The sequence below is a fragment of the Glycine max genome, chromosome 20 (assembly GCF_000004515.6).
Source record: "Glycine max cultivar Williams 82 chromosome 20, Glycine_max_v4.0, whole genome shotgun sequence".
NCBI classification, from domain to species: Eukaryota; Viridiplantae; Streptophyta; class Magnoliopsida; order Fabales; family Fabaceae; genus Glycine; species Glycine max.
This window is the reverse complement of record NC_038256.2, coordinates 13,694,793-13,721,711: the sequence shown is the minus strand read 5'-3', so window position 1 is coordinate 13,721,711 and position 26,919 is coordinate 13,694,793. Positions and strand designations below refer to the sequence as shown.

The window sequence follows — 26,919 nt, the reverse complement described above, 5'->3', positions numbered from 1 at the left end:
CATATACTGACTTGTAGGCAGAAGTGGCTTTGTTTGTTATGAAACTAGTCGTCCACTACTCATAGATAACATCGTATTTTATTGTTCATGACGTGAAGGCAGGTGGAGCTGCTCCAAGATACCAAGAAGGGGGCAGGAATTTTATTCTAAGAAATCCATAATCTGACGACTGTAGCAAAACTGTGATTTCGGGAATCTCCTACTCCTAGCCTCCGGGCTGGCCATGCCTAGCAAATGTCTTAATTGTTGATTGTTGATGGCTGTGCCACCTTCTGTCTCTTGTGCGTTGTATTTGTGATTGTTGATAGACTGAAATTTATGTAGGAGAGTACATTTTTGTCCCTCACTCTAGATGAGCTGAATTTTTCTTTATGATGTACATCTTCATGGAAATTACTATGGCAGGACTCCGTTATGGTAAAAGAATGAATGACTATGATTGTTTATAGTGTTAGTAGGATTGCAGATTTCTCAATCTACTTCGTTTTCTTTGGTGCCCTGTGCAAATATAGTGACATGCACCACACAAGAAATTGATATGGGAATATCCTCACCTTTCTTAATGTTTTCATTGCCTCTAACTTAAAAATGAAACGCGACCAGATGGAGCCCCACCAGCATAAAGACCATAATTTCCACTAAATTGCTAACAGGGTAAGGCATAATTTCTCTATAAAAGGGGCTGATTTGTCATTTCGCGTCTCACAGAATGTGTTCTACATTTCTCACGCGTAAGTATATGATGGTCCCTGGCTTGAAAGCCAAGGGAATTTGATGGTTACGTGCCTCGCATGCAAAGCATTAGATGTTCTCGGTTATGCCATTGCAGAAGCAGTGGCGGATCCAAGACCCTGAGTCAGTGGGTACAAATTATAAAAAATTAAAATCAGTGGGTTTAATTATATAAATATAAATAAAATAAAATATAAAAATATAAGATTTTATTTACAAATTTAGTGAATTTTAAAAAATAAGGGGGTGCAAGTGCATACCCTCAATCCAATGTAGGTTCGTCACTGTGCAGAAGCAATGATGCAGTCAATCTATTCTGTTTTGGAAGCCAAGTAGTTTTGTCATCTCTGTACAGAATCAAGAAAAAGGGCCTCTTCCACTTTTCTCTTCTTCACTTCTCTTGATCCTTTATGCTCTTCCTCTCTGGTAACTTGATTTTTCACTTTGTCTGTATAGACAACTGTTTTTCTACTTACTTTTAATGTTGTACCAGAGAAGAAAATCAAGAAATCTTCCTACCAAATTTTTATACATTGAAGATCTCATGATAAGATAAAATAAAATAAGTCGAGTCAATTTATGGCACAGAAGTATCTACTGACACAATTTTTCTTTTATCTGCATTGTCTTTTAATATTTCAGGCATGCATTTTTACTAACACTTAAAAACTACAATGCATCACAGTTACAATTTGGAATATAATTGGAAGAAAGGGGAAGAAGAATGGCATCCCTGGTACAAGGAGTTCTACTGAAGCTTCTCCAAAGTATGAACTCTAATGTGAAAGTTCATGGGGAATATCGCTCAGTCCTTTTGCAAGTGATCAGCATCGTGCTCGCATTATCTGGATTTGAATTATGGCCTAACCAAGGTTTCTTCATAAAAGTCTCTGACTCTTCTCATTCAACCTATGTCTCACTCTCCAAGGAAGACAACGAGTTCATCTTGAATAATAAGCTGCAGCTTGGGCAATTCTTTTATGTGGATAGAATCGAGTCTGGTACACTTGTTCCAATTCTGGTTGGAGTTAGACCAGTCCCCGGACGGCACCCTTTTGAAGGCAATCCTAAGGATCTAATGCAGATGCTAGAGCAATCAGATAATGTTGGAGTTAATGGTTCAAAGTCCATGGATTTAACAGAAGCCAAAGAGAATCCAAGTTCAAGGCAGAAGATCGTTATTAAAGAGGAAAAAGTTGGTGTTGCGTCCAGGTACATGCAAGGTGTTCTTAATCCAAACTCAAGAGTGACAGAGGCAGATACTAATATAGGAAGCAAATGAAATGATTTAGAAAATGGTGTAGATAGTAAAAAGGTGGGATCTTTGAAAGGAAAGCAACTAGAGATCAAAGGCCAGGTATGATTCTTGCTTTGGATTCCAATTGCTAAAGGCCCAAGAATGTATGGTTGTAGAATTTAACTTGTCCTAGGTAACCATGGGGTAGTTAGGAAAGTGAAGGCGATATGGAAACAAATATGATTGACTTCGAATGAAAATTGCAAAGAATCTCAATCAACTTATTAGATACAATCAGTTGTATATGACAACAAAGGATACTCATCAGAAGAAATTCTGTAGTGTCACCATTTCTGTATGGTAAACATGACAATCGGGGCTGAAAGGGTAGTTTTTTCTGCATTGTAGTTGAAAATGGTTCAATTTCATTGCCAGAATCTAATAGAAAACAAATATATATAATAATGGAATACATTATAAATTTTAAATTAAAGGACACAATCAAGTTTAATGCTGAGAAGCAGTTCTAACACGGATAGTGAAGGGCTGGTGGAGACTGTTGACAGGTTGAAGCAAAAAGTTTATTCTTGTCTGCTTGTACATATTGATTCCGCTACATTAGCTTTGGAGAACCGAGCTTGATTCTAGATCAAGAAACTGCTTCACAACAATATGACTCTAATTCTATTTATTAGTTAAATTATTCAACGGGATTGAGCCAAACATTGATAATGAGAGCTTGGATTGCTCTGTCTAAGTGCAATGTTGATCTATGATGCTATTTGTACCCCCCCCCCCCCCCCCAAAAAAAAAAAAAAGAGGTACTAACTTGATGTTAAATTTCAATTTCTCTGGTAGATGAAAATAAAGAAAAGTCGTTTATGGCTCTTGTTGACATTCAAAGTTGAGTTATTAAATGATTTTCTTGTGGATATTCATAGTAAGATACAAGTACGCCAGAGTCAAGCACATCAGAAAGCTTTGAATTCGATGGATAATAGTGCTATTTAGATCAAGTGCAAAAACAATACCTGGTTCTAAAGGGAAAGAACATACCTTGCGGTTTGACAAACTAATCAATCCAAGCATAATGGCGGAAATGCAATAATAAGAGAGGGACACATGATCGAGAAGCAATGCAACTAAAAACTATAGAATTTAAAAAGCAATAAGAAACTATAGGTATCATCAAAATTAGTAGAGCATTAGGAGCATTGTTGATTTAGTCTGTATCACATAAGAGACTTTACAAAATAGGTAGCAATGCATAGAAAGGCATATATAATTTAGTACCGCCTAAAGGTAAGATTCAAGCGACCAGGGCATAGATTAGTATGTTGGAGCAAGAGGTTGGGGGCAGTGTTTGGATGAATAGAGGCGACGCCATGGAATAGATTTCTAGAGGGGCCACCAAAGATCAAAACATCACCAGATTGGAGTAGCAATTTTTTAGGCTGGTCGAGATCCCTGTGGTCAGCGTAGAGGAAGTCAGCAGAGTCTCCAATGGAGAAGGATATGACGGGCAAGCCTAGGCGAAGACTATCTGGACTTTCATCCTTGTCCTGATGAAGACCCAGACGGCCAGTTTCGGAGTAAAAGTTGACAATGCAGATGTCGGGGGAGATAGAGGGAAGGAGGGCATTGGAATCCTTGAGTGCACTGTGGACATGGCTGTGGAACTCGGGAGGAATTTGCGGTGGCTTTGCTCCGTCAAATGGGCGTCGGTCTCCGTATTGACCGAACTGAGGATCCCAGTTCTTTTCGAGGCACATCATTTTCAAATGCATTTTGGTGTCTTCCCCGTAACCATGCTGGTAGAATCCTCCACTTCCCACCCCCAACTCCCTGCATCTTTTCACTATCATCTCCTGATCGCTTAGTGACAGGTAACCCTTCAGAAACACCATCCCAGGCCTTAATGATACGACCACATTGCTACGGCTATTACTAGACTGTCTCTTTTCTCTGTTCTTTAAAAGCAAAGGAGGTTTCAGAACAACGCTTCCAGCTTGTTTAGGGGGACATATATCGAACCCTGCTGCTGCTGGCTTATCATCGCCAATACTTAACTTCCCCACTCTCATTTCAACAGAATCAGAATCAGCTGATGAATTCTTCTCCTTACTGCCACTACCGCGCTCAGATTCCTCATATCTAACAACAACCTACACATACCCATGCAACATATCACCACATAAAAAAACCCTAATTACATTAACAGTCAAATCAATATGAATTACCGGTGCAGTGGATGGAGAGTGATGGTCGCGACCACGACCACGACCACGAGGTTCCATTGCTCCTTTCCTTGCGTCCAAAAATGGTACTATTTATAAATTTATAGAGTGACTTGCGGCTTTTCGTTTACACCAGTTCAACCCCAACCCCCACGCTTCTATGCTTTACTCTTCCTCGATATCATTCACATTTATTAAAAAGAATAGTACTATTTGAAAATATTTACTACTTCCTTCATCTTAAAAAGAAGCGTTGTTGTAAGTTGTTTTACAATTAATAAATTGATAATAGCCTAAATTTGTTCCAAAAGTTTTTGGTTGATATATGATAGCAATACTATAGTAACACTTAGTGGGCCCCAAGAGGATACATAGGACAACCAGCATGGGCACCAGCTGGAGAATATTTCATTATGCACCATTATGATATTATTGTGTATCATTTTGTTATTGCTTTTATTCATTGTCAATAATATCCATTTTCTTTATAATCATTTCAGTGTAAGTTTGTTAGTCGTGTAATGGTAGCTAGCCAATGATGGGTCGTAGTTGTGGGATATGTACAACTATAAATAAGCTATCAGCAATAATAGAAATGAGAAAAGAAGAATTATCAAATACATGTTAGTTGTAGTTTAGCATAGCTAGTATAGTTAGGTTTCTGACAATTTGGTGTGACCTATTGGTACCTTGCCTCCCATGACTGCTCCCCACCTTTGTCCATGGTAGCCTATCCGCATAGGTCATATCCCTTCCGCTTTACCACTTACCTTTTTCTTATGAGCACCTAGCTCAATCCCTTGGGATTGATCTTGCGAGTACTCGGAATCGCTTGCTTGGCTTGTGTGATATCGTTGAAACTCTTCAACCTTCATCTCTTACTTTCACGACGACCACTGAAACCATAAAATGTCATACCCTGCCTCTTGAGAGTATAAATGTCTCCCTTCCACAACCATTGTATTTTTCGTCCACCCTTATCACCATATCCACCGTTTTGTTCACTGCTACAAGTAAACACAACTTGACAAATGCAATAATTTCTGGCTCTTGAACATAAAAAAGGGTCGGATTCCTATTTTTTTGGATTTTCTGGCTCTTTTTTTAGGTGTAATTTGATGGAACCAGGGAAAGAAAATAATTTTTTTGTGTTCTTTGATGTCCAAATATGACAAATAGCGCCCCTCCAATGTCTTACGCCACTCGCACACCCACAAAAAAAACCCCAAACATGGGTACTTGAACATAAAAAAAGGGTCACATTTCTATTTTTTTGGATTTTCTGGCTCTTTTTTTAGGTGTAATTTGATGGAACCAGGGAAAGGCAATAATTTTTTTGTGTTCTTTGAAGTCCAAACATGACAAATAGCGCCCCTCCAATGTCTTACGCCACTCGCACACCCACAAAATAAAAACCCAAACATGGGTACTTGAACATGAAAAAGGGTCACATTCCTATTTTTTTGGATTTTCTGGCTCTTTTTTTAGGTGTAATTTGATGGAACCAGGGAAAGGAAATAATTTTTTTGTGTTCTTTGACGTCCAAACATGACAAATAGCATCCCTCCAATGTCTTATGCCACTCGCACACCCACAAAAAAAAAACCCAAACATGGGTACTTGAACATAAAAAAGGGTCCTATTCCTATTTTTTTGGATTTTCTAGCTCATTTTTTAGGTGTAATTTGATGGAACCAGGGAAAGGAAATAATTTTTTTGTGTTCTTTGACGTCCAAAATGACAAATAGCGCCCCTTCAATGTCTTACGCCACTCGCACACCCATAAAAAAAAACCCCAAACATGGGTACTTAAACATAAAAAAAAAAGGATCCGATTCTTATTTTTTTGGATTTCCTGCCTCTTTTATAAAAACATTTATTTTTAATGTAATTATTACAAACAAAACTCATGATTTTAGCTTCACTTTTAAAAAAAAATTAAAACACGCCAAAACTTCGCTTAAGGACCACGATCGGAATCAGAATCGATACGTCAGTTAATATCATAAAATAATAAAATGTACAAAACAAGTCAACTATATTAAACTAAAAAGTGTAACAAATACAAAAATTCATGTCAACTACAAAACAGAAAATAAATACAATAATCAATGCTCTGTGCGCCGTCTCTGTCGAACCCTGACACTTCCATCAGCACTGGCTCCCCCTTTGGCGATCGTTAGGCAATCCTGCATAATATCATATAACTCTGTGCCTGTAGTGACCATCCTAAGGTTGAGCACACGCTCCAACCTCTGTGCAATCGCCTCATAGCCGTCGTAATCATCCTGTGACAGTCATTAAAAACATTTATTATAAAATTTAAAATAAATAACAACTCATCAAACATTAAATGCGCGAAAAATCTTACCACTGCATGTGGAGGGGGGTCAAATGCCACTGGAACCTGGGGGCTGGGCGGCTGTATGAACTCCTCAGGGTCTGCTGCTGGTGCATCTCTAGGCTGGTCACCTACCTGGGTCGATATCATGAATGGGTGAGATATCCGGAAAAACCACTCCATGTAATCCGCAGATACCTACCCAGGCACTAGACAAAGCACACCCACAGCTAGTATGTGGTCCGCAAAATGCATTCACTTGTCATCTATATCATCATGTGACTACCGAGCACTAACAGGCGGCGGAGGGATGCTCTGAATATAACCAAACTGTCGTACCACCCTCTCCGGTCGAGCTGTGACCACCATAGGACCCCATCTCAGCTGACCTTGGAATGATGAAATCAGCTCAAAGGCCCTAACCCCCTGATGCTCAGTGTAAGGCAACCAGGACACATCTGTGACAGTCAAAGCATCACAATGTGCCCTGTACGGTGCTCCTATGATTCCCTTCATATGCGCCTTCGACGCCAGCCACCGGGAAGCACATGGAGACGTCTCCTGGTATGCATCATCTGTGACGCACTGATAAACACTAGGAAAGTGCTCATAGATCCAGCACTACAAAAAAATGAGGTTAACATAACATAAAAACATGTTTAAATCATAATCGAACGTAACATATTTAAAAACACAAAATTTACCTGTGTAGAAGAAAATGCCTTTGGTGTTTTGATGATGATCATGATGATTTGATGCAAATGATGCAAATGGGCTTTTCAAGTTTAAATTCAAGACAATGATTCAAGAATACAAGCCACAACATCAAGATGATCACTAGTATGTTAGGAAGGGAATTCCTATTTGATATAGCAAAAGGTTTGGCCAAGTAATTTAAGTTAAAAAGTGTTTTTCAAGAGATTTACTCTCTGGTAATCGATTACCAGTGGCCAAAAATGCTTTACAACAGCTACTAAATATTTGAATTCAAATTTTAGACTGTGTAATCGATTACACAATATTGGTAATCGATTACCAGCAGTTAATAAACGTTTTAATTCAAATTTTAAAAGCTGTAATCGATTACACAAATACTGTAACCGATTATCAGACAAGATTTTCAGAAAAATATTTCTAAGAGTCACAACTTCTCAAAAGGTTTTTACATGACCACCAATGGTCTATATATATGTGACTTAGAACACAAATTTGCTCAGAGTTTTTCAGAACAACAAGTGTTTATTCTCTCAAAGAGCAAAATCATTTTATCCTCTTAAGAATTCCTTAGCCAATTCAATTTCAATTCATTAAGGAATCATTTGAGTGCTCAGATTGTAAAATCTATCTCTTTCAAGAGAGATTCATTCTTCTTCTCTTTCTAATTCTCTAAGGGATTAAGAGACCGAGGGTCTCTTGTTGTAAAAGAATTCTAAACACAAAGGAAGGATTATCCTTGTGTGTTTAGAACTTGTAAAAGGATTTTACAAGATAGTGGAACTCTCAAGCGGGTTGCTTGGGGACTGGACGTAGGCACAAGGGTGTGGCCGAACTAGTATAAATCCGAGTTTGCACTTTCTCTTCCCTTAATCTCTTTTATTTATTATTGTTTTATATTTATATTCAGATTGTTCTATTTGAATCAACATTTAAGAAGTTCATTATTAAGGGAATTTGTAACTTGAATAGAAAGTGAAATAGAATTTTAATTGGGGAAATAGTTTGTAATATCTTAATTCAACCCCCCCTTCTTAAGATATCTGAGGCCACTTGTCTAACAACCTGTAGTAGAGTCAGGTACCCAGCAATCTGTCGTGTGGTGGTCCTAGAAGCCTCATCTAACTGGTCATACATATGAACCAGTGTGGCAACTCCCCAAGCATAACCACCACTCTGACCCAGGTCGCGAAAAGCGTCTAGGTGCACCACATGAACATATGTTGCACTCTTATTAGCAAAAAGAGTGCAACCGACCAGGTGCAGCAGATAAGCACAAGTTGCTACAATCCACCTCCGGGCCTGACATCTCATCTCATAAATGTCTCGAACCCATCCCAGCCGTACATATGCTCCACGTGATCGTGTTGTCTCGGCTCTAGCCTCCTCAATAGACACCTCTAGCAACTCGGTCAACAAAAAGATCGCCTCCTCCGCAGAAAGAGCATGAAAACTGTGCAACGTGCCAGTGATAGGCAAATGGAGGAGTGACGACACATCATCCAATGTGATCGTCAACTCTCTTACCGGAAGGTGGAAGGTGCTGGTCTCCCTGTGCCACCTCTCCACAAATGCGGATACAAGTCCAGGATCGCCAGTAACAACTGAACAATCGATCAGTGCACTTAATCCTGTAGCACCTACCAGTCCTTCAATCTCAGGCACTGGCCACCAATCAATGTCACCTTCCTCCCATGTGACACCAACTTCAAATCAGGACGTTCCTGATTTGAAGTACAAATTATACAATTATTAAAAAAAATTAATGACAAACAAATCAACAATGATAAATAATTAACAAATTAAAATACATGTCCACTCCAAACAGCATGTGCAACATGGTCCGCAAATGATGTCAGCACTGACGGGTCATGTGGCCCACCAGGGAATCCCTCAACATCATCAGCATCTGACCCCTCAGCACCATCAACACCCTGTACGTCCGCAGTCATCTCAGGTGCCTCCTCAGCCAGATCAGGGACATCCTCAATCATGTCAGCAACATCCTCAACCATATCAAGTGCATCCGCAGTCATCTGATAAACCCGTTGCCTACGGGCTGAGGCAGTAGGCCTACGCCTCTCGGGAACATCAGTTGCATCATGGTCATCATGTCTATCTCTACCTATAAGTCTAGCTATAGCACGACCTAAACCTCGTGTTCTAGCCATGATCTGCAAATCATGTGAAACACGTATTTTTTTCGATCAAAATATACACAACTTTCTTTATAAAATAAAACAAATTTATTTATAAACAAATAAGACTAATTTAAATCAAATTATTTGAAAACATACACAACATAATTTAAAAAAAATAAACAACTTCATTTATAAAAAAAAACACAACTAATGTAAAAAAATTAATTAGTAAACATCCACAACTTAATTTAAAAAAAAATTTAAAAACTTCATTTATAAAAAAAACAACTAATGTAAAAAAATTAATTAGTAAACATCCACAACTTAATTTTTTTAAAAAATAAACAACTTCGTTTATAAAAAAACACAACTAATATAAAAATAATTAATTACTAAACATCCACAACTTAATTTAAAAAAAATAAAAAAACTTCATTTATAAAAAACCACAACTAATGTAAAAATAATTAATTAGTAAACATCCACTTAAAAAAATAAACAACTTCATTTATAAAAAAAACAACTAATTTAAAAATAATTAATTAGTAAACATCCACAACTTAATTTTTTTAAAAAATAAACAGCTTCATTTATAAAAAAAAACACAACTAATGTAAAAATAATTAATTAGTAAACATCCACAACTTAATTTTTTTTTAAAATAAACAACTTCATTTATAAAAAAAAACACAACTAATGTAAAAATAATTAATTAGTAAACATCCACAAATTAATTTATAAAAAAAATTCTTCATTTATAATAAAATAAACAACTTTATTTATAATAAAATAAAAAACTTTATTTATAAACAAAAAGAACACAACTAATTTCAAAATATATAATTAGTAAACATACACAACTAAAATTATATATAAAAATAAAACAAAAATGGGAAAAAAAATTCAAAACATACACAACTTAATTTATATCATTTATAAAAAATAATTAGTATTTAAAAAAAATTCCAAATCACACACAACTTTATTTATAAAAAATAAACAACTTCATTTATAAAAAAAAATAATTTAAAATTAAATAATTAGTAAAATACTCAACTAAAATCATATAAAAAATAAACAAAACCAATTAACAAAAATAACCAACTTAATTTATACAAATAACCAACTTTATTTATAAATAAAATACACTAATTTTAAAAAAAAAACAAAACAATATTTAAAAAAAAAACTTCCGAAAAGAAGTACTTCTTTCGAAAACTTTCTGGAAGAAGTGGTTCTTCCAGAAAGTGCTTCCGAAAGCACTGAAAGGTCATCCGGAAGAATCCTTCTTCCGGAAACTTTCTGGAAGAACTACTTCTTCCGGAAACTTTCTGGAAGAGGTGTTCCGGAAGACCAGTTCTTCCGGAAGACCTTTCAGTACTTTCGGAAGAACCCTTCTTTCGGAAATCTTATGGAACACCGGAAGTTCCGGAAGAACCCTAAACGGATCTTCCGGAAGCCGCCACCGTAACCACTCCTTTCCCCATTTTCCCGGCGTCTTCTACCCTAAGGTTCCACTATCCTACCCTAAATGCTACAACTACACTGCATAATAAAGGCAAAGGCAAGTTAGGGACACCTACCTCGAAGGCAAAAGGCGTGGTTCGCGGAGAAGAAGAATCAGCTGGGCTCGCTGGTCTCGCGGAGAAGAAGAAGCACGCAGGAAGAAGAAAAGAAGCAGCACCAAGTGGTCTTCCGGGACCAGGAAAAGAAGCAGCAGGAAGTAGTTCCGGGAGGAAGAGCGTCTTTTTTAAATTTTTACTTAAAGGACAAAATGGCCCATTCACTAAAATTGCTGGGTACACCAACAATAATGCTGGGTGCACCTAGCATATCCCAAAATAGAATATCAGTGATAAGAAAAAAAGTAGTAGTAGGTAGAAGCTAGATTATTAATCGTATCAGTGAAAGAAGTAAGAAGAGAGAGAAGTGAAGTTAGTAGTATAAATGTACAAACTCTCCTCTATTCAGTGTGTGGCGCCGTTTACGATCTCACTCTGCACTCTCTCCTTCTCATCCTCTTCTCTTCGCTTCTCTGTTCGTGCCACTTCTTCTCGGTGCGTTCTCCTTTTCTTTCTATCTCATCGTTTTTTTCTTTCAATTTTTAATTGTTATTTTATGGCTTTTTCTGCCATTTTCAATCATGGAACGAAATGGTTCAGTTTAACTGAGACTTTGATCGATGCCCCGAAATGGGTTTTTGCTTATCCTTTGTGGTTTTGCTATCTCTTTACCTTCAAAATTTGATTTTTGATGCTCTCTTGAGGTTGAATTTGAATTTCACATAATCACATGTGCAAGTTAATGGCTTCCCTTCTCATGCTTCTGACTCTCAACTGATTTTTTCTTTTCTTTTGGTGTGTGTTTTTAAGAGTTGGTAACTTTTTGTTTAATTTTAATTTTTATTTTGTTTAATCACTATAATTTCTAAAATACAGAAGTGCGGTGGCTGTTTTGTTGCTCCGAATATGTTCTTACAGTTGGAATTGAATTTCAATTAAAGAGTTAATTTTTAAAAGTAGGAAGGAGCATAATTGAGACTGGGCCAAGATTGTAGGTTGCCTTAGGTTTATAGAACTTGAATTGAAGACAATAGAAAGATTTATGTTCAGTATGCAATGAAAGATTAAGGACCATGGCTCAAATGATTGGTACATATTTATATTTCATAATGGACATTCTGATATTTATTTGTGCTGTACAAATGAAAGCACACCTTTGAATATGATCTTGAGGTAAAAGAATTTGTTCATTTTATTCATACATAAAGGATGAAATATTGGATTGATATGCTGCAATGTTGTTAGTGAAAATTCTCATTTCTTGGCTATGGTGTTTTTTTTTAATTAATTTCATTGTCACAATCATTCACTTATATGGGGGAAGTAAAGAAACAATCTCACGAATGGTCTTCTAACTTCGGACTCCATAATTGATTGTTATATATATATATATATATATATATATATATATATATATATATATATATTGCTTCATTACTGGAGGTGTAATGTCAGTAATAGTCTGCTCATGTTGTCTGTCCACATTCAGCTAAAGAAACTAATATGGAAGGCCACATGTGATACTTTCAAGCATTCTTCTTCATTTGTAACTATGTAGTAGTTGATCAAAGTTCATTATTGATGTTTGTAGTATCTCCAGTACCACTAATTAAAAACTGAAGGGCTGAATTAAGTGGTCAATTAGATCTTTTAATCACTTTTATTGTTGAAGAGAATGTTAGATCCTGGTTCCCACATAGACCATACATGTGCAAAAAATTTGGTGGTTTTCATCAGTCTCTAAAAAAATTTTGTTTACAAGATTTATTTAGATGTCTTGAACCCACAGATTTCTATTAACTATCAATACTGTCATTCCATTATTTATTTTCTTATTTGGAATGGATATATTGATATAATTGGATCTGTAAGAAATATTTTTTATTTTTGAACTTACTTGGTCGTATGAGGTATTCAAATTGTGGATTTGCATTTTGCAATGACAGAGCAATGGCATCTCATATTGTTGGTTATCCACGCATGGGACCCAAGAGAGAACTTAAGTTTGCTTTGGAATCTTTTTGGGATGGAAAGAGTAGTGCTGATGATCTGCAGAAGGTTGCTGCTGACCTTAGGTCAGCCATCTGGAAGCAGATGGCTGATGCTGGAATAAAGTATATTCCTAGCAACACTTTCTCATACTATGATCAAGTACTGGACACAACAGCCATGCTTGGGGCAGTTCCATCTAGATATAATTGGAATGGTGGGGAGATTGGGTTTGATGTTTACTTCTCGATGGCAAGAGGGAATTCATCTGTACCAGCTATGGAAATGACCAAGTGGTTTGACACAAACTAGTAAGTGAATCATCGCCCCCTTCTAAATTTTTGAGTTTTACAAACATGATTAAAATGAAAGGGTTAGTGTATGAATGGAAATTTTGATGGGGACATGGGACTTTGAAAGGTTTAGTGTATTTGAATTAAATATATAAATGCAAAATCGAATATATCAATTGGTTTCATATTTGTCAGTTCTAACAAACTTATAATCCCTTATGGTACAGTCATTACATTGTTCCTGAATTGGGTCCAGATGTTAAGTTCTCCTATGCATCACACAAGGTTGTGGATGAATACAAAGAGGCTAAAGTTGTAAGTTCAAAGATAGCGTTAGCACAACTATCCTACATTTGATTTCATAATGAACAACTGTAGACTCTGGTCTTAGAAAAATCTTCACTGCATGACCTATGACATACTACAAAAGACTCTGATCTGGGAAGAATGTTTATTACAAAAGGGAAAAAGAAGTTATTTTGGATTATTAACTTCATCCACTGATGCTTATAACCTTCTTTCTAATATGCAGCTGGGAATTAATACTGTACCTGTGCTTGTGGGACCTGTTTCTTACTTGTTGCTGTCAAAACCAGCTAAGGGTGTTGAGAAGTCATTTTCCCTTCTTTCCCTAATTGACAAGATCCTTCCTGTCTACAGGTATGGTCTTAAAGTAGTGATTTGTTCTTGAATCATATACTAAAGTTGCTTCAATCATACTTTGTTATTTAATGTAGGGAAGTTGTGGCTGAACTGAAGGCAGCTGGTGCTACTTGGATCCAGTTTGATGAACCTACCCTTGTGAAGGATCTCAATGCCCACCAGTTACAAGCATTTACCCATGCCTACGCAGAGTTAGAGTCAAGTTTATCTGGTTTGAATGTTCTGATTGAGACATACTTTGCTGATGTCCCTGCTGAAGCGTACAAAACACTCACCTCTTTGAAGGCTGTTACTGCATATGGGTTTGACATTGTTCGTGGAACAAAGACCCTTGATTTGATAAAGCAAGGATTTCCATCTGGAAAATTTCTTTTTGCTGGTGTTGTTGATGGAAGAAATATTTGGGCCAATAATTTTGCATCTTCTCTGAACACCCTTCAGGCACTTGGAGACATTGTTGGAAATGGTACTTGTTTTCAATTAACATTTTTATAGCACACTAGAAACTAAATAGGAACGATCTTTTTCTTCTGCAGACAAGGTTGTGGTTTCCACGTCGTGTTCTCTTCTTCACACTGCAGTTGATCTGGTGAATGAGACCAAATTGGACCAAGAGATTAAGTCTTGGCTTGCATTTGCAGCACAAAAAGTTGTTGAAGTAAATGCCTTGGCCAAGGCATTGTCTGGACAGAAGGATGAGGTACATCAAACCCATTGAAGGCTTTTTGTCACAAACTTGATGTCATTCTGTTTTTTATTGCCTGTCCTTTTGCAGGTTTTCTTTTCTGCTAATGCTGCTGCCTTGGCTTCAAGGAAGTCCTCCCCAAGGGTGATAAATGAGGCTGTCCAAAAAGCCGTGAGTGCTCATCAGGATTTTCAATTTGGTCTTTTACTTGATAAATTTTATTTAGAAGAATTCTTAAAACTGTTTGTTTTATTTTCTTAGGCTGCTGCTCTGAAGGGCTCTGATCATCGGAGGGCCACAAATGTTAGTGCCAGGTTGGATGCTCAACAGAAGAAATTGAATCTTTCTGTTCTTCCAACAACTACAATTGGATCTTTCCCTCAAACTGCCGATCTTAGAAGAGTTCGTCGTGAATTCAAGGCTAACAAGTGAGTATGAAGTTTTCATCTTCTGTCACCTGCCAAACCAATGATTATTACAGTTTGACATATAAACTGCTACATGTTTACTATGTGAATAGGATCTCCGAGGAAGATTATATCCGTTTCATTAAGGAGGAAATTTACAATGTTGTAAAGCTCCAGGAAGAACTTGACATTGATGTCTTGGTGCATGGAGAGCCCGAGGTGAGGAGAGATGATATTTGTTATTATTGGTAGTTTAATAAAGACCTCTTTCTTAAGTGAAATATGGCTAAAAATTTAATTGTTGAAAAATCTTGCCAATTCAGAGGAATGACATGGTTGAGTACTTTGGAGAGCAATTATCTGGCTTTGCATTTACTGCCAATGGGTGGGTGCAATCATATGGATCCCGCTGTGTCAAACCTCCCATCATCTATGGTGATGTGAGCCGTCCCAAGCCCATGACAGTTTTCTGGTCTTCAACTGCTCAAAGTTTGACCAAACGACCAATGAAGGGAATGCTTACTGGCCCTGTTACTATTCTGAACTGGTCCTTTGTTAGAGATGACCAACCAAGGTATGAAAATAATCCTTTATGACTACCATGCTGATTTAAATGATTTGTTTTGCTGGATATCTGTTCATTTAACATTATCTATTTGTTATTAGATTTGAAACATGTTACCAGATTGCTTTGGCTATCAAGGATGAGGTTGAGGATCTTGAGAAAGCTGGTATTACTGTCATCCAGATTGATGAGGCTGCTCTAAGAGAAGGTTTACCTCTGAGGAAGTCTGAGGAGGCTTTCTATCTAAACTGGGCTGTTCACTCATTTAGGATTACCAACTGTGGTGTGGAGGACACTACTCAGGTTCAGCTTCACTTCTCATGTTTCAATCTTTAATAATGATTACACAATCTTATATATTAATATTAATATATCGTGATATTTCACAGATTCACACTCACATGTGCTACTCCAACTTCAATGACATCATTCACTCAATCATAGACATGGATGCTGATGTGATCACCATTGAGAACTCCAGATCAGATGAGAAGTTACTTTCGGTCTTCCGTGAGGGAGTGAAATATGGTGCCGGCATTGGTCCTGGCGTTTATGATATTCACTCACCCAGGATTCCTCCCACAGAAGAAATTGCTGACAGGATCAACAAGATGCTTGCAGTTCTTGAAAGCAGCATTCTCTGGGTCAACCCAGATTGTGGCCTTAAGACACGCAAATACACTGAGGTCAAACCTGCCCTCACCAATATGGTTGCTGCTGCCAAACTTATTCGCAACCAGTTATAGCTAGTACCAAGTGAGTTGAGAATGAGCCAATAAGGTCATCCATGTGAGATAATGTACTCATGTTGAAAATCCGAATGCTTTGTATTTCCAATAATGTCTTCATAAAAGATTTTGTCCTTTCTTCTCCCAAATCATCTTTTCTGCTCTTGTAGGTAAGGCTTTTCAGTATATGGTTCTGCTTATGAATAAACTGTTTTATGTGCTATTTTGTTTTTCTGGTTTATCTTACACATTTGATTGAACTGTGGGAGAATTGTTTTATTTTTATTTTTTGAACTTTGGAGGAGTGCTATTGTCATGCTCAGAACCCTCAGAAGGATATCCTTGCAAGCTATAGTAATAGGGTCTGTTTCTTTTTGTGGATTTGGAGGTGTAAGTAGCTTTATTCTATCTCATGATCTCCAAACATTTGTTGAATATTATAGACTTAAATATGTTTTTGATTCTTACTAATATTCGATTTTTGCGTTTGTAGGTAAGGTTTTTCAGTATATGGTTCTGCTTATGAATAAAAAATTTATGTTCTATTTTGTTTTTTGGTTTATCTAACACATTTGGTTGAACTGTGGGAAAATTGTTTTATTTTTATTTTTATTTTTTGAACTTTGAGGGCGAGCCCTGGTGCAGCGGTAAAGTTGTGCCTTGGTGACTTGTTAGTCATGGGTTCGAATCCGGAAACAGCCTCTTTGCATATGCAAGGGTAAGGCTGCGTACAATATCCCTCCCCCATACCTTCGCATAGTGAAGAGCCTCTGGGCAATGGAGTACGAAGTTTTTTTTTTTTTTTTTTTTGAACTTTGGAGGAGTGCTATTGTCATGATCGGAACCCTCAAAGATATCCTTGCAAGCTATAGTAATAGGGTCTGTTTCTTTTTGTGGGATTTGGAGGTGTAAGTAGCTTTATTCTATCACATGATCTCCAAACATTTGTTGAATATTAGACTTAAATGTATTTTTGATACTTACTAATATTCGATTTTTGTGTTTACTTCCTAATAAAATTTGTTTTACATTAAGTCCCTAATAAAACAACAATTTCATATTTGGTCATTGATACCTTTTTTTAGTCCATACTGAATTAGTTAATTTTATGTTTGTTCTTTGATAATTATTTTCATTTGTAATTAGTCATGACTAAAACAAAATTCATTAGTTTATTATGAACAAATATAAATTTTGCTAATTTATCATGAACTAAAACAAAATATTAAGAACCAAAAATAAAATTGTTGTTTTATTAAGGACTCAACGCAAAATAAAAATTCATTAGAGAAGATAGTACTTCTTAGGGATAAAAACATATCTATGCCTATATTATATGACCCTCAAAATTATAGACTAAGATCTGCCAGCATAAGCTGATGATGCTGAAACAAAACATAGAGAATATGGCTATTTGGCTTGATTTTACCTAAATAAATCAATAATAATTAAACGTCACTGAGATCTTGCATTCACAGCACAAAATCTCAACGGATTGGGAATCCTATTTAAGCACCACAATAGCACTCCAAGAGACCTACATGGTGCGCTGACCCTAGCTAGCCAAGGGGAGGGGAGTTTTTGTTTTTCAATTAAAAAAATTGTGGAATTCTAAGTGGTTTTGTGTGATTTTGCTCTTAATCTCTTCATCTCTTCTTTTCTCCTAGTGGCATGGGGAGTTTTTGGATTTTACTCATAAACCATGTTCATTATGTGATGTTTGAACTGTTCATGAGTTATTTTTGCATAGAAATGACTTAGTTTTGTGCATGAGTTGAAAAATGAAAAAAAAAATGCTTCAAATGGGTGATATGGCTGAAACCTGTTTTGATTTTTGAAAATAATTTTTAAGATGGAAGACTTGTTCTATAGTTTTTGGGGTCATTAGATCTTGTAATTTTTTAAGACTCATTGGCGAACCCCAAGTATTTTATTTTGATTTTTTTTGTTTATTTCTCAGCTATCTGGAATCATATTTTATTTTTCATTATTTCTTGTGGGTCAAATTTTGGTAAACCCTTAAGAGCCATTCTCTAGCCATTGGAAACACTCACAAAAATTGGTACGGTGTTACTTGGTGCACCCAATATTTTTGCTGGGGCACCCAGCACCAGTGGTGAAATGGCAAAAATGTCCTTCATCTTAATAATATAAATATTTTTACCTTTTCGTCCGTACAACGTGAATCCTTCTTATCCTCTTCCTACGGCCGCTTCTTCCTCTTCCTGTCACCGTTGGTGTTGGTGCTTGTTCCTCTTCTGCTCATCCTTCGTCTTCCTCTATGTTAGTGGTTGTTGCTGTTGGTGGTTGTTGGTCCTTCGTCTTCTTCAGTTCTTCTTCTCGTTCGTTGGAAAATCTTCTTCGAGGTAAGTGGTGTTCTTCTTGTTCAGTTCTTCTTCTTGTTCCTCTTCCCACTTTCAAGTTGTTTTTGTTGAAGAGTTCAATGATTTCTTGCTATTATGATGTTGTTGCATGATTGTATTGTTTTATGTAATAGGTTTTTGGTGTTTGCTATTGTTGGTGTTGGTTTTTTTTTAAGCTTTGCCGGAAAAAAATGACCTGTTGCAAAAAAAAATGGCATGTTGCCGACAAAAATCCATACAGATTGATGATCCGTATGGGTCATACGGGTTGAATCCGTATGACCCATATGGATCAGTTCATACGGATTACTAATCCCTATGTTTTTTTTTTCTTTTTAAACTTATTTGAATCTTTTTTTCCTTTTATTTTTGGTAAAAGTTATTTTAGTTATTATTAAAAAAATTTCACAGTGTGTTGTGGCCATACGAATTGACCCATATGGTATTTTTTTAAAAAAATTATTAATTAAATAAATGAAAATTGTTGTTGCAATTTTAAAAAAAATCCTTGTGAGTGAGTTATTTTAAAATTTTTTTTAATAGTTGTTATGTATGGTAAAAACAATTATTTTAGTTATTTATTAAAAATTAATTAGCGTTATTGCCATACGGATCCATGGTATTTTTTAAATTAAAACAATTATGTTTAAATTTTATTTATTTTGAAATTTTTTAACAAATTCTTGTGAGTTATTTTAAATTTTTTTTAATAGCTGTTATGTATGGTAAAAAAATTATTTTAGTTATATTTATTAAAATTTAATAAGCCTTATTGCCATTCGGGTTAGTGATCCGTATGGTATTTTTTTAAATTAAAAAACATTATGTTAAATTTTTTTTTTGTTGCAATTTTTTAACAAATTCTTGTGAGTTATTTTTAAATTTTTTTAATAGCTGTTATGTATGATAAAAAAATTATTTTAGTTATATTTATTAAAATTTAATTAGCGTTATTGTCATACGGATCAGTGATTCGTATGGGTCATACGGAGTCAGTCCGTATGAACCATATGATCTATATGGTATTTTTTTTAAATTATGGTATTTTTTAAAATTAAAAATAATTATGTTTAAATTTTTTTTTGTTGCAATTTTTTAACAAATTATTGTGAGTTATTTATAAATTTTTTTAATAGCTGTTATGTATGGTAAAAAAAATTATTTTAGTTATTTATTAAAATTTAATTAGTGTTATTGTCATATGGATCAATGATTTGTATGATATTTTTTTAAAATATTTTTTAAAGTTTTTTTAATAATGTTATGTTTGGTAAAAAAATTTGGAGTTATTTTTTAATTTTTTTTATTTTACTGATTTTTTTTTAAAAAAAATTAGTGTAATTATTTTTTAGTGTATTGTAATCATTTGTGAAATTTAATCATGTATGGACTTATTTGGTTAGTCTTGTTGATAATTTTTCTGATTTATATGTTAGTCTCCCTTTTTATATAATTTGGCTAGTTTTTTTATTTAATTATGTATGATAATATAAGATTACATTAGATTAGATTAGATTAGATTTCCCATATTAAGAGTAAGATCATATTAGTAAGATCAGATTAGATTATTGAATATAAAAAACACGATAATTATTGTGCAAATAATGGTTAGAACTAGAGGTCTTGGTCGGGCTTTAGGCTGGGCAATAGGAAAAGTCTTGGGGAGGAGAGACGCGAGTGACGATGATGCCCCCTAGTGGCGAAGGCCTACTGCATTAGTTCGTAGACAGTGACAACAAAAGCGTGTTGTCGAGGACTCTCCTACAGCCGCGGAGGAATTGAACGAAGAGCAGCCAAAAGCACATATTGAAGAAGTTGTTACTAATGTTGAGGGTTTTCCAGGCGAACCCCATGACACATAAGTTCTCAGAGATTTTGAAAATCACATTGCTTTGAGAATCTGGAATGGAGAGGTATGTAATTTTTAAAAAACATAAAGAACTTAGTTTACTAGTTAATAATTTTATTACATCATTGATATTATTATTTACAGGAACGTCCTGAGCTGAAGCTATCTTCCCATGGAAGGAAGATGGCTAAGTTCGGGAGGCCTGCTCCAGAGATTGAAGGCCTTGTGGCGGCTAGTGGACTAAGTCCTTTGATAACCTGTTCCCTAGATACCGGCGACCGAAAACAAATGTCTGCTTTTGTGGAACGCTAGCATAAGGAAACTAGCAGTTTCCATTTGCCCGTCGAAGAGGTGACTATCACCTTGGATGACGTCCCGTCGTTGCTACATCTGCCTATTGTAGGGCGTTCCATAGCTTTAAGCTACTTCATGTCGACGACGCTTTCAAAATGTTGGTGGAATTACTCAAGGTCAACGTTGCAGAGGCGAGAGCTGAGACGATTCAATGTCATGACTCTTATGTTCGACTATCGTGGTTATGTGACGTGTATGAGATGAAGATCGAGGTATGTCACTGGATCGTAGCAGTGCGAGCGTATTTGTTGCATCTGCTTGGATGTACACTCTTTGCTAACAAGAGTGCCACACACGTGCACGTGGTATTCTTGGATGCACTACGTGACTTAACGCAGAGTGGGGGTTACGCTTGGGGCGTTGCTGCACTTGTGAACATGTATGATAATTTAAATGATGCGTCCAAGAGCACGACGAGACAGCTTGCAAGATATATCACTCTATTACAGGTTAGTTAAGATGTTATAAAATTTTTTTTCATTGAAGTTGAATATTATATGTTGTCGTGTATTTTAAAGAATATGTTTGCAAAATATATTTAGTGTTGGATCTACGGGTATTTTCCATCCGTTGGTTCCGCTGTTCCTGCCAAGGATTATGATGAGAGGAGAGTGTGTGCATGTCGATGAACCTTTGGCAAGATACTGCTCGTTTCCACGTATCGCAGGCGTCTTGATAGACTGACCCCTGACGTGGTGTGCTGGATTCCGTACGGTGACCACCGTTCATTTAGAGAATTGGGGTCATCTCATTATTTTTCGACCATCTCAGATGGGGCCCCTTAACAGTCATTCATCGACCGGAGAGGGTTATACGACAGTTTGGCTACATCCAGACTATTCTGCCACATCCTGTTGCGTCTTCGCTCTTTGTTGAAGAAATTGATGATAGATGGATGCAGTTTGGTGAGTACATTGCACTTGTAGGGCAATTATGTGCAGTGCCTGGCCACTGTTCGCCAGATTACATGGATTGGTTTTACATGATCTCGCACCCATTCATGAGTCCAGCACAGCCAGGGGATCTTCCTAGAGTTTCGCCGGTTTAGCAATATGAGGAATTTGTTGAACCAGATATGTATTAGCAACCGATGGCAGCAGCGGCACCTAATGAGGCAGACATTGATGTCCATCATGTTTGACATGCAGTGGTAATATTTTTTTTTCTGGTATTTGTGTTTGTTGATTTCTTTAGTATTTTATTACTAATAATTGTTATGTTTTTTTTTTCACTTGCTAGGATGGCTTTGTAGCAATTGATTATAAGTTGGAGAGGCTACTAAACTTGAGGATCTTGATCGAAGGAACAGAAGCCTATACTGTTGTTGAAGAATGTATGGGCATTGCAAGAAGCTACATTGGCCAACCAACTGTAGGTCACAGATTGAGGCGTAGGCGGCGTATGGATAGTCATTGAAGTTGTTTTATTTTTGCCTTGTATATGTCATTTATAATTTTTTGGATAATTTATTTATTTGATACATTTATTTTTTTACAGTGACATTTGGTTATTTATTTGGAATATTTTTAATTTTGTGGATAATTTATTTATTTGGTTCATTTGGTTAATTTTTAATTTTAATGATTATGTGATATAAATTTTTGTGATTCGTTTATTGTTAATTAGCCATTAATGTTATGTTACGAAATAAACTAATTCGTGCAACAAAATAAATTACGCATGTATGATACATCGTTATCAAACTTGACAACACACTGTGAAATGCATGCGTATTTTTAAAAGCAATACATATTTGATGCAACATAAAGCGTGACACGACATTGTTGTACTTGACAACACACACACAAATCTGCGCGCGTGTCTATTTAAAAAAAAAATCAAGTAGTCTTAGTGAACACCATCTATATATATCACACCAACACTCTCAAAAATCACACATTCTCTCCCAAAACAACTTGACAAACCAAATTTTACAACAAACTATGGGATTTTTGGGAGAAACAAGCAGTCAAACGATTGTGAACTACAAATTAGCTATTTTTCTGAATGGATCAATTATTCACAACGAAACTAGTGTTTATTTCTGATGTTCCACTCCAATACCCATTCGAGTACCTAATGATTGTGGTTTTCAAACGCTAAAAAGTAGAATGGACAATACCATTCAGCTAATCAACAATCAATATTTGGATGAAATTTACTACCGGCGGCCATTCACAGATGCAGGTAACCAATTTCTCTTTCAATCTATGCAATTGAAAAACGATGATGATGTTAACACAATGTTAATGTGTAATCATCAATTCTCGTGTGTTGGCCCGATTGAGTTATTATGCATCATTGGCAGAATACCGGATGGTATATTAAACTTACTTCAAGCAACTATGACCCCTACTCATGATGCCCTGCTATATTACAACGGGAGGTGGAACATGCCATGCCAACACGACTTTGTCGGTTACTCGTTCACAGGAAAAAATCCAAAAAAATTTGACATTCCTTCCAGATGTACCATCGATGAATTGAAGGATTTGATCAAGCAAGTTGCACCTCAAGGGATTCCCCCTTATGGTATTCATGAATCACAAACGGTAAGGCAATTGTTTTTTCGACAACTAGGTCATTATGAGTATTCAGACAAAGTTATCAAATTTAAAATTATTGAGTTGAAAACTGATGATGACGTGTGATGTGCCATCATTTTCTTCTATTTTCTAAACCCTTAGTTAATTTCTAATTAGGAAATTTCGCAATTTTATTTTTATGTTGTTCAGTGTTTATTTCGTTTTGGGTCAGAGTATTGTAAATAGGGCCCAGTGACTTTGAGTGACTCTTTTTAAATAGCAGCCTTGGGATTCGTGCAAGGCATTCTATTTTCTGCTATTTTCATTATTCATAGCTTTGGTTTTAGGTTTTCACGTTTTTCTGTTCCCTTGTTACGGTTTTCGTTCTTAATGCAAATTTCCATTTTCTGCTTCTAATTACGAGTTCATTCTTGCTTCTTCTTCTACTTTCATTTACGTTTCTGTTCATTTACGTTTCTGTCTCATTTACGTTTCTGCTTCATGTTTCATTTGCGTTTTCTGTTTGAATCCATGGAAGGCTAGATTTTCTGGTGTTGTTTCCTTTTGAGGACGAAGCCCAACTCTCTTTGAGGTTTCACTTGTAATGTGGTTTCCTGGCAGTTTTCCCTTCACCAGTTATCCCAATTTCGTGAATATTAATCAGTGCACGCTTCGTGTTCGATTAATTGCCTCTGAGCCTAACTTGCGTTCATGCTTAATGGACGAAGGGCTAACTGGTGTATGTGGTGCCTAATCACGTATTGCAAACCCTAAGTTGATTTTCGCTTAGTAAATTGAAATAGGGTTGGATTAAGTGGTTGACTGTTAGGGACGAATTCTCTAAGTATGTTTTAGACAAAATTTGCCAAAGGGGGAGATTGTTAGTGCTTAGCTTTACTGAGTTTTAAAAGATTGGCTAAAATTTTGTTAAAACATAAGCACTTAGACAATGAAGGAAAGCTGGAGTTGCTGCACATGATGTCTAACATTATGTCAAGGAATCAGATCGGGCTGCACAATGCACAAGGCAAGATAAAATGTCAAATGAAGAATTGAAGCTGCAGGATCCACGATGTCGGATACAATGTCCAGGACATCCTGCCCGAAAATACTGGACACATAAATCTGTTATACCTTTAACAGATTAATGTGCAGTCAGCAACAGATTAGGCGATCTATCTTTAGGAACGAATTAAAAGATAATTAAAGTTCGAATTACAAACTTGAATAATTCGTTCAGGGATTAAAGATTAAAGATAAAAACTAAAAGATCAAACTTTATCTTTTAGATCTTTAAGTGCAGATTTTTCAGGAGAATGATAGATCTTATCCAGCGCAAGTTGTTGCAGTCCAGATACGTACACTGCTATATAAACATGAAGGCTGCACGGGTTTTTCACCAAGTCCGAGATTGAAGAGTTATTTTGTGAGTTTTGGGACTTGAGTGTTTTGTGAGCCACCTTGATGTTACCCTAACATCAAGTGTTGGACCTGAGTGTGTAGAGTTGATCTCTATTGTTCAGAGAGCAATCTCTGGTGTGTCTTTGATTTATTTGTAAACACGGGAGAGTGATTGAGAGGGAGTGAGAGGGGTTCTCATATCTAAGAGTGGCTCTTAGGTAGAAGTTGCATGGGTAGTGATTAGGTGAGAAGGTTGTATACAGTGGCTGTTAGATCTTCGAACTAATACTATTCTAGTGGATTTCCTCCCTGGCTTGGTAGCCCCCAGATGTAGGTGACGTTGCACCGAACTGGGTTAACAATTCTCTTGTGTTATTTACTTGTTTAATCTGTTCATACTGTCATATATAATCTGCATGTTCTGAAGCGGGATGTCGTGACATCCTGTACGACATCTGTCCTCAGTATCAGAATTTCAGGAAACAACCTATTTTTAATATTAGTAGTTTCGTATTCAAGTTACTTGTTCTGCTCTTTAATTACCAAACAACCAAACCCCCCCCCCAATCGTTACTGTTAATGCAAGTATATTATGAACATTTGGTTTGTCACTGCTCGTTGGGAAACGACCTAGGATCACTTCCTAGTTACAACATTTTCATGTTTATTTGATTCGGGTACGGCCTCGATCAAATTTGGCGCCGTTGCCGGGGAGCAGTGTCCAAAGGTTCATAATAGCTAGCTAGTGTTGTGTGTTTAATCCTTTCGTGTTTTGTGTTTAATTGTTAGTATTGTGTTAGTATGTGTGTTAGTGTTGTTTAGTGTCCTGGTATTTTGTTTAATGTGTGTTCTGTGTCAGTTTTCCCATTAAGCGTTTCCCCTGTTTCAGTCTTGGGTGTTTTGCTGTGAAGATTGTGCTTGCGGCAAAAACAGAGTAGTAGTAGAAATCAATTAGAGACGGATTTTAGCGACCACCCATGCTGAATTATTTGAGATTTTTTGTTTTAGTAGCTAGGGTTGTTATTTTTGGCTGAATTTTTTTGTGGTAACTTCTTTTAATCCATATTTTGTGGGAAAAATAGCTAGAGCCTTTAGTTTGGTCAGATTTGAAAGTTCCAAAAAACTAGCAAATTTTGTGTTTGTCAAAACTTCAAACGGCCATAACTTTTGCTCCGGTTATCAGAATCGCAATTATTATATATGCATTTGGGGTAGAAAAAAATTTCCTACGCCATGGTAGCCGGCCATAGGCCGGCTGAGCTCTCCATCGTCTAAAAAAAGCGATTCTGTCAAAAGTTTTTTATTTTTTCAAGTTTTATTCACTTATTTTTCTTTACCTACCAATTTTAGCTTTCATAGTTAGACTTTGAATTTTTGTCTGAAATTTTTTGTGCTATCTTCTCATCATTTTATAAGGTTGCTCACAAAATTTCAAGTCATTTGGATATCATTTGAGGGTAGCTGTAGTTCAAACCTACACCTTTATTTACATGATAAGGCAACTAGTTGTGTGCATGCTGAATGTAGTGTATGACTAGAGGCAATCCATCTGACTTACAACCCTTTGATCCTGAGATAGATAGGACATTTCATAGATTAGTTAGGCATCATTTTATACCTTTTGATCATTCTGAGCATTCCATTACTGGTGAATCTGTGCATTCTGTTATTGGTGATTTTGAACATCCTGATCTTGAGAATTATAATTTTGAGCATTCTGATTCTGAGCATTCTGATTTTGCACATTCTGAGAACATGGCACAACCTCCACCCCGTGAGAGGACTCTAAGGGAAATGGCTGCACCTGATTTCACCTACGAAAGCTTGTGCATCCAATACCCTGATGAGGATGTCCCATATGTTCTTAAAACTGGACTGATTCATTTGCTTCCAAAGTTTCATGGCCTTGCAGGTGAAGACCCGCACAAACATTTGAAGGAATTTCATATTGTCTGCTCCACCATGAAACCCCCAGATGTCCAAGAGGATCACATATTTCTGAAGGCTTTTCCTCATTCATTAGAGGGAGTGGCAAAGGACTGGTTGTATTACCTTGCTCCAAGGTCCATCACGAGCTGGGATGACCTTAAGAGAGTATTCTTAGAAAAATTTTTCCCTGCTTCTAGGACCACA

The 26,919-nt window shown here is 36.3% G+C and overlaps 4 protein-coding genes across 5 annotated transcripts; 3 read left to right on the top strand and 1 right to left on the bottom strand.

Annotated features, from left to right (window-relative positions):
* The first annotated feature begins 962 nt into the window (after positions 1-962).
* Positions 963-2,263, top strand: LOC100775456 (uncharacterized). Its single transcript, XM_003522919.5, has 2 exons — positions 963-1,158; positions 1,418-2,263. Exon 2 carries the CDS (start codon positions 1,457-1,459, stop codon positions 2,012-2,014), a length of 558 nt encoding a protein of 185 aa, XP_003522967.1. The 5' UTR covers positions 963-1,158; positions 1,418-1,456; the 3' UTR covers positions 2,015-2,263.
* Positions 2,264-3,097: 834 nt separating this feature from the next.
* On the bottom strand, positions 3,098-4,373 carry LOC100775999 (alpha-ketoglutarate-dependent dioxygenase AlkB-like). Of its 2 annotated transcripts, none has more exons than NM_001253053.2 (2): positions 4,210-4,373; positions 3,098-4,134 (listed from the first exon to the last, which is right to left on the bottom strand). In NM_001253053.2, the coding sequence occupies exons 1-2, from the start codon at positions 4,264-4,266 to the stop codon at positions 3,256-3,258; spliced, it is 936 nt and encodes a 311-aa protein (NP_001239982.1). In that variant the 5' UTR covers positions 4,267-4,373; the 3' UTR covers positions 3,098-3,255. The 2 variants fall into 2 exon arrangements, with proteins under 2 accessions (NP_001239982.1, XP_040868978.1); XM_041013044.1 differs by having other exon boundaries at positions 3,098-4,123; positions 4,210-4,362.
* A 6,909-nt stretch (positions 4,374-11,282) lies between these two features.
* Positions 11,283-16,517, top strand: LOC100776541 (5-methyltetrahydropteroyltriglutamate--homocysteine methyltransferase 1). The gene is made up of 12 exons (XM_003522921.5): positions 11,283-11,459; positions 12,911-13,264; positions 13,474-13,561; positions 13,779-13,906; positions 13,984-14,375; positions 14,446-14,609; positions 14,685-14,765; positions 14,856-15,022; positions 15,115-15,220; positions 15,325-15,575; positions 15,668-15,869; positions 15,956-16,517. The coding sequence occupies exons 1-12, from the start codon at positions 11,350-11,352 to the stop codon at positions 16,310-16,312; spliced, it is 2,400 nt and encodes a 799-aa protein (XP_003522969.1). The 5' UTR covers positions 11,283-11,349; the 3' UTR covers positions 16,313-16,517.
* Positions 16,518-20,955: 4,438 nt separating this feature from the next.
* On the top strand, positions 20,956-21,908 carry LOC121174338 (uncharacterized). Its single transcript, XM_041013525.1, has 3 exons — positions 20,956-21,309; positions 21,403-21,473; positions 21,632-21,908. Exons 1-3 carry the CDS (start codon positions 20,956-20,958, stop codon positions 21,906-21,908), a joined length of 702 nt encoding a protein of 233 aa, XP_040869459.1.
* The last annotated feature ends 5,011 nt before the right edge of the window (positions 21,909-26,919 follow it).

Excerpts from the sequence above, each read along its gene's own strand:
- LOC100775999 (NM_001253053.2), bottom strand. The coding sequence starts at position 4,266 with ATGGAACCTCGTGGTCGTGGTCGTGGTCGCGACCATCACTCTCCATCC. Across the intron at positions 4,135-4,209 it reads ACTCTCCATCCACTGCACCG|GTTGTTGTTAGATATGAGGA; the intron begins GTAATTCATATT and ends GGGTATGTGTAG.
- LOC100775456 (XM_003522919.5), top strand. The coding sequence starts at position 1,457 with ATGGCATCCCTGGTACAAGGAGTTCTACTGAAGCTTCTCCAAAGTATG.
- LOC100776541 (XM_003522921.5), top strand. The coding sequence starts at position 11,350 with ATGTACAAACTCTCCTCTATTCAGTGTGTGGCGCCGTTTACGATCTCA. Across the intron at positions 13,907-13,983 it reads AAGATCCTTCCTGTCTACAG|GGAAGTTGTGGCTGAACTGA; the intron begins GTATGGTCTTAA and ends TATTTAATGTAG. Across the intron at positions 14,766-14,855 it reads ATGAGGCTGTCCAAAAAGCC|GCTGCTGCTCTGAAGGGCTC; the intron begins GTGAGTGCTCAT and ends TTATTTTCTTAG.
- LOC121174338 (XM_041013525.1), top strand. The coding sequence starts at position 20,956 with ATGTTGGTGGAATTACTCAAGGTCAACGTTGCAGAGGCGAGAGCTGAG. Across the intron at positions 21,310-21,402 it reads GATATATCACTCTATTACAG|TGTTGGATCTACGGGTATTT; the intron begins GTTAGTTAAGAT and ends AAATATATTTAG. Across the intron at positions 21,474-21,631 it reads GATTATGATGAGAGGAGAGT|ATGGGGCCCCTTAACAGTCA; the intron begins GTGTGCATGTCG and ends CGACCATCTCAG.